At 37.5% G+C, this 6,955-nt stretch overlaps 1 protein-coding gene across 1 annotated transcript; it reads left to right on the top strand.

Moving 5' to 3' along the window:
• Positions 1-1,882: 1,882 nt before the first annotated feature.
• Positions 1,883-6,142, top strand: LOC111777477 (glucose-1-phosphate adenylyltransferase large subunit 1-like). The gene is made up of 15 exons (XM_023657101.1): positions 1,883-2,191; positions 2,433-2,651; positions 2,722-2,844; positions 2,919-3,089; positions 3,208-3,300; positions 3,390-3,473; positions 3,552-3,607; positions 4,078-4,171; positions 4,340-4,525; positions 4,837-4,917; positions 5,059-5,145; positions 5,222-5,326; positions 5,414-5,520; positions 5,594-5,654; positions 5,750-6,142. Exons 2-15 carry the CDS (start codon positions 2,439-2,441, stop codon positions 5,849-5,851), a joined length of 1,563 nt encoding a protein of 520 aa, XP_023512869.1. The 5' UTR covers positions 1,883-2,191; positions 2,433-2,438; the 3' UTR covers positions 5,852-6,142.
• The last annotated feature ends 813 nt before the right edge of the window (positions 6,143-6,955 follow it).

Raw genomic sequence — 6,955 nt, 5'->3', positions numbered from 1 at the left:
TCGTTTTTATAAATCTTAAACCCTTCAATTTCCGAGTGGATCTCGTCACGAACTTGCATTTGCTGTAATAGGAGAAAGAAGAAGAACTCGTGAGATCCCATATCAATGGGAAAGAGAAATGAGTGCCTGTGATGATGTTGGGTGTCACAATCGCACTTTTAATGGCAGCGGACTTGCGATTGTGCGGCACTCACTTTCCAACGACAAATGAGCTAAGCCAATTCGTTCTTGTGTCGCCTATGGTCAAGCGACATATGCTCGAGCCTCTGACCTCGGTTTTAAGATAAGGTTTTAGAAAACGAGGGCAGAGAAAGATTTTTAAAAGTGACGTTATATAAGCAAGCAAGAGAGAAATAACAACGGCTTACAGTATATAACTTTGGGTAGGGAGAAGTTGACAACTAGCCGTATCCCCCTATAGTACATTCAGAGGCATTTCATGTCTGAGAGGCCTAGACATGATATTTATAAAACGTCATATTTCCTAGAAATACAAAAGTAAAACACTAGAATATGAAAAGACATAAAAGGGTTGGGCTTGTCATGGGCATGCGGCCATGGGCAACACGCATTGGACGAGCATGACCATGACACTGGGCACTGAAGGGGTAGATTGTGAGATCTCATATCGATTGGAGATGGGAACGAGTACCAACGAAGACGTTAAGTCCCGAAGGGGGTAGATTGTGAGATCCCACATTGGTTGAGGAGGAGAACAAAGTAGTTAACAGTGAGGTTGACGGCGATACGTAATGGGCCAAAGCAGACAATATATGTTATCTTGACGTCGCACTTGAGATAAATTGTTTGAAGCTGGACGTTATACGTGAGACATGTTAGTAACTCTCGTGTTCGTCGAAAAAGTCATTGTCGTCAGAGTCTTCACCACCGTCGAAGAAGAGAGAGAAGGAGATACCAAGAGCAATGATTAATAATGGTGACAAACGAGAGAAAATAAAATAAAATTATTTTTTTATAAATTTTAATTATAGATTTAACTAAAAGTTTTTCAATAATATATAAGAGTATTAATTTTCAATATACTTTTTCATATTATATTATTCTTTATATAATATGGAATATTTTATTATTTAAAATTAAAGTATTAAATTAGTTTTCAAAATTGCCCTATTATTATTATTATATTTAAAATTTTCGGGAAATAAAATTTTCCCATTTGTCACAATTAAAGTTTTTAATTAGGGAGAAATTCAATAATTGGAAATATTTTTATTTTAAATATTTAAAATTCATGTTTGTTTCTACACTCAAATTTATAATTATTAAATTTAATCATTTGCAGTAAAAAAAAAATTATTAGGTTTAATTAACCAACATATTGTTTCAGCATCCTCATAAAGAATGCGTTGTTCGCCTCTCCAACCGATGTGATATCTCACAGTAATATTAAAACTCTAGATTTTTAAGTCATGTAGATCGACCTGCAAGAAAATTAAGAGCGTTACAATTTTGTTTTATATAATCCAGAGAAAATTAAAATTAAAAATGTTCATTTAACTTAGTCAGTACCCCACAGGATCTGCCTCAAACAAAGGTGGAAAATCCTCATTTAAAAAAGAGGATGGAGCATAAAGAGATTCATCCCTATTAACTGTATAGAACCCAAATGAAGATTACATTACCCATCTCTATCCCCACCCTCAACTCCACCCAAATCCCGTCCCGACCCACCACACACACTACTATTAGATAGCACTAACAAGTTGTATATATGACACTTAGATATCCACGTATTTACAAGGTGACTATTATACTTGTAGCTAAGTAATAGATTCAACATGTTAGCGACTAGAATGTAAGCTTCGAGAGCAAACGACACGATCAAAACTGAATCAATTTAGATGATTTTAAAGCTTCTAATGCAAGATTTCTCTAACATAACGTTCGGTAAAAAAAAAATCCAACAATTAGGCACGAACATGTCTACTGCCTGCCTTGTTTTTTTTATGTGGGAAAGAGGAAATAACGAAGAAGAAAGGCAGTATGATCCAATGAAGCTTTCCCCACTTTCTTGTTTAGTATATAAATCCTCGTGAAATGAAAACCCCTCGCACACTCACATGCCCATAACCATAACCATAACCCCTCTTCCCCCACTGCCTTCTTCATTATCATCATCACTCACGTTTTTCACTCTCTTCTCCTTCTACTTTCGCCTCCTTTCCCCTTTGTAAGTGCTCGATCTCTCCTTTGCTTTCGTGGGTTTCTTGTTTCCGTCCTTTACTTTTCTGGGTATCCATTACTTTAATGTTCTGGACAAGTTTCAGGTGGTTTCTTGCATTTCTACGGCTTCCCCTTTTGCTTTTTCCCTTTTGTTTGTGTGATCTGTACTCTAAATGGTTGCTTAGATTGGGGCTTTTGCTGATACTAGATTGTATTTTGTGCTATTTCTGATGCTTTGTCTATTGAAGGGACCGATGGATTCCTACTCTGTTTCTTTCAAAGCTAATACCCATTTATCGAGTGATCTGAAGAATGGGTTTCATGGGGAGAAAGTTAGAGGAAGTTTCAATGAAAATGGTTGGGTTAATCGCCTAGCTAAGACCTTCAAATCTGACAAGAAACCTTTGAAGCTCTCCCCTAATGTTGCTTATGCTGTCGCCACGCCTAATCTCTCCAAGCAGGCTGCGGTGAGTTTACAGCATAAGTAGATAGCCATGTTTTGGTTGAGTTTACTTTGAATTGGATTTGGTTTTGCAGAGCATTCAAGCGCCGCCGTTTTTCAAAGCAAAGGTGAATCCTAAGAATGTTGCTTCCATCATATTGGGAGGAGGAGCTGGGACTCAGCTGTTTCCTCTTACTAGAAGATCAGCTACACCCGCTGTAAGGAGCTAGACTTGTTCATATATATATATATAGGGCTTAGTTTTGATCCTTTTATGAACTCATATGGGTAGGTTCCAGTTGGAGGATGCTATAGGCTTATAGATATTCCAATGAGCAACTGCATCAACAGTGGGATCAACAAGATATTTGTGCTTACTCAATTCAACTCGGCTTCGTTGAATCGGCATATTTCACGAACCTACTTTGGAAATGGTGTCAGTTTTGGAGAAGGATTTGTGGAGGTATACTAGTTAATGATATGAAGATCGGAATCGAAAAGGAACTTAGAGATAGAGTTGATCTTTTTCTTTGTAGCACGAGTGATCGATATGATCGTTTGGACTTACTTTTGATGAACAGGTTCTTGCAGCCACTCAAACACCAGGGAAATCTGGTATGTATTGGTTCCAAGGAACTGCTGATGCTGTGAGACAATTTACTTGGGTGTTTGAGGTATAAGATGATTTTTTGTTTCGTTTTGGTCTGTTTGGAACTCGACTTTGTTGATAATATGAAGTTGAGTATCATATTGATTCTTGTAGGATGCCAAGAACAGGAATGTTGAGAACATTCTAATTTTGGCAGGGGATCACATGTACAGAATGGACTATATGGACTTTGTGCAGGTAATTAGTTTCGTTTTGAGCTCCTGTTCATACCGTATTTCGAAAATCTTATCGTATGTGCTATGATTTTGGATACAGAACCACATTGATCGAAACGCTGATATTTCAATCTCGTGCGCAGCTGTGGGCGACAGGTCTTATCAATACTCCCTTTACCTTATGATTCTTCTTTTAAAATTGTGTCTCTGGTAGGTAATAGGAAAAGAAACTCTTCTAGATTATAGGTGTAGTGCCTAACGGTTAGGAATCACGGACCTCCACAATGGTATGATATCTCATGGCTTTGCTTTTGGTTTCCCCAAGAGGCCTCGTACCAATGGAGATGTATTCTTTGCTTATAAACCCATGATCATCGCCAATTCTCAACAACTCTCCCCTCGAACAAAGTACACCATAGAGCCTAAGGCCTATGGAGCCCTTGAACAACCTCCCTTTAATCGAGGCTCGACTCCTTCTTTGGAGCCCTCGAACAAAATACACCCTTTCCTTCGAGGCTCACAACAACTTTGTATGTTGTTCTTGTCGATCATAGGAAATTTATCTATTCGTTCTTTCGGAATTTTAGAACCAAAGTCTTATTTCTTTTCTATCGACTACTTTGCAGCCGTGCATCAGACTACGGATTGGTGAAACTGGATAGTAGAGGTCGGATTATACAGTTTGCTGAAAAGCCAAAGGGTGCCAATTTGAATGCAATGGTAAGAACTAAAGTAAACATAGAATGGTTGCCTTTTCCATTAAGACAATCCTTCATAGCTGAAAAATGTTCATGTGTACTAAACCTTCTCTTCAATCACTATTGTTTTTCAAACTGCATTCCTAATATTCAAGGGACATAACCATCCTAATCGAACGGTTTTCTGCAGCGAGTAGACACAACTTCATTAGGTTTGTCTCGGGAGGAGTCGTTGATGTCTCCTTACATTGCGTCGATGGGAGTTTATGTTTTCAAAACCGATATTTTGCTAAACCTTTTGAAGGGGAGATATCCTACATCTAATGACTTCGGTTCTGAAATCATTCCTGCAGCTGTGAAGGAGCATAATGTCCAAGTAAGATCACTTTCGATCAACTCTTAACGTTTCGACATTACATAAATTTGTTCAAGGTAATAATAGTCGGAACCTACGAAAATCGACATAGCTAAGAAACTTGAAGCACCCATGTTCTATAATCTTGGATTTATATCATGAACTAGTAAAGGAATATAGTTTTGGGGTAATGATCCTTTATATTAACGTCACATGGAATCGAGTCCGAGTGCTAGACATAAAACCTATCTGAATCCCTCATATGTCACATTGATATCATGTGTGAGTGTAACTTCTGTTTCTTTCTTCCTTTTTGCTGTCTTATTCTAAAGGCATATATATTTAGAGACTATTGGGAGGACATTGGAACAATAAAGACCTTCTACGATGCAAACTTGGCCCTCACGGAGGAGGTGCGTTTCGTTTCTTGCGATCGGGATCTTAAGAATCCGAACTGTGGAATTAACTGAATGCCATTGTTCTCTACTTCAAGCAATGTATTCAATTGCTTCACTTGAGTTGATATTGATTATCAAATCCTCACTTTCTTGCAGTTTCCTAAGTTTGAATTCTATGACCCCAAGACACCTTTCTATACATCTCCTCGATTCCTACCGCCAACCAAGATCGACAAATGTCAGGTATGTCGATAAAACCAGTCCGATTTTAAGCTTATCTTTAGGACTCTGCTCTTAAGCAGCAGTTGGTGTTTTGCAGATTGTCGATGCAATAATCTCACATGGATGCTTTCTGAGAGAATGCAATGTCCAGCATTCGATAGTCGGTGAGCGGTCAAGATTAGACTACGGTGTCGAACTTAAGGTGAAATCAAAAAGCTTATAATTCAGACAAAGCCCAAATACCTGGATTTGTAACCAACACAGGTTGTTGTTGTCTTCATTTGTACAGGACACTATAATGATGGGCGCAGACAATTACCAAACCGAACCCGAAATTGCTGCTCTGCTAGCAGAGGGAAAAGTTCCTATAGGGATTGGACGAAACACGAAAATCAAGTAAGTAAACAAAAACATTTAGAAGCTTGTTAAACAACATAGATCTACATTGATGGTGGCTGGTCTGTCTCAGGAACTGTATAATCGATAAGAACGCGAAAATCGGGAAAGATGTTATCATTATGAATAAAGAGGTAAGCATATCCAACCCAGCTCAACAATATGCATTCAATCCTGAAAACCCCAGAGCATTGTGTATGTTCTTAATCTGTATCTCTGTCAATTTCAGGGCGTTCAAGAAGCAGATCGGCCTGAACAGGGATTCTACATTCGGTCGGGAATCACCATTATACTGGAAAAGGCAACGATCGGTGATGGCACAGTTATATGAACAGATCGAATACCTCGGTTTGGAAGACATGTTAGAGAAGGAAAAATGGTGTGAAGTTTTCAGGAGACTGCCTGGGGTGTGGCAGGTGAAGAATGGCGTTTGCAGCATTGTGGCTGAGAGAACAAGGAGAAGAAGGAAAGCATCCACATAGGGGAGTTCTAAACTAGAGATTCTAAGTCTTAAAGTGAAATTCTCTTCAATAAGAGTGGCTACTCAGCCAGATTAGTAGGTTATGTTATGTATAAAAGAAATATATGTTTATGTATTATGCACTACGTTAGATNTTTTTTTTTTTTTTTTTTTTTTTTACAAGTTTGTGTTAATTTTATTTTAATTGAATTTGGTTAAATAATAGTAACAAATTTCATGCAAATAAATAAATAAATGCACAAAGTACATTGAAAGATGGATTGTTTTACAAAAGCTAAAGATCTTAATTTAAATAAAAAAAAATTGAATAATATTAAATGTTTATTTATTCCGTCTTATTTAGTGCTTCTTCTTTCCTCTCAATCTTAAGAAATCCCTTCACCCTACCAAGGTTTTCATCTTAAGAAATTCCTTCACCCTAATAAAGTTTTCATCTTAAGAAATTCCTTCACCCTACTAATGTTTAACAATCTGGAATCAGAACGAGGTTGATGCAAGTTATCTGATCTCTTGGAATTTCTTACTATGCTTTGTGGTTGCAGTTTTGTCTCTATGATATTCTACATCAGAAACAATTTCTTGAGATTATTAGTGAGTGAATTTCTTTTGTGTCGTGAGTAGTTTGTGACTCTGCAAATTTGTGCTGGAAAAGCCTGTTTAATATTACTAAGGTATATAGGTAACACGATGGGTGATTTCTAAATCATTGGAGGAATAAAAAAACTCAACAACAACTACAACTCGCGAGCAACATGCATGATGTCCTATTTACAAAAACAAGACCTTTGAAAGGTTGTTGGCAATAGTGAAACTACGCTAACAAAGGAGTATCCTAATGGCACCTTATGCAAACGGGGAATCAAAAGTACAAACCAATGTTTGTGAGGATTAAAGTTCACAGATACAAATGCTAATGGTCTTTTAAGTGATGAACACAACTGCGGGGCTACATGG

The sequence above is a fragment of the Cucurbita pepo genome, chromosome LG16, assembly GCF_002806865.2.
Source record: "Cucurbita pepo subsp. pepo cultivar mu-cu-16 chromosome LG16, ASM280686v2, whole genome shotgun sequence".
Taxonomy (NCBI): Eukaryota; Viridiplantae; Streptophyta; class Magnoliopsida; order Cucurbitales; family Cucurbitaceae; genus Cucurbita; species Cucurbita pepo.
The sequence above is the reverse complement of the archived record's forward strand: the minus strand, read 5'-3'. Positions and strand labels throughout refer to the sequence as shown.

Bases quoted from the DNA above. Each gene is read 5' to 3' on its own strand.
- LOC111777477 (XM_023657101.1), top strand. From the start codon at position 2,439: ATGGATTCCTACTCTGTTTCTTTCAAAGCTAATACCCATTTATCGAGT. The intron at 4,172-4,339 runs GTAAGAACTAAA...GGTTTTCTGCAG, and splicing joins GTGCCAATTTGAATGCAATG to CGAGTAGACACAACTTCATT. The intron at 4,526-4,836 runs GTAAGATCACTT...CTTATTCTAAAG, and splicing joins TGAAGGAGCATAATGTCCAA to GCATATATATTTAGAGACTA.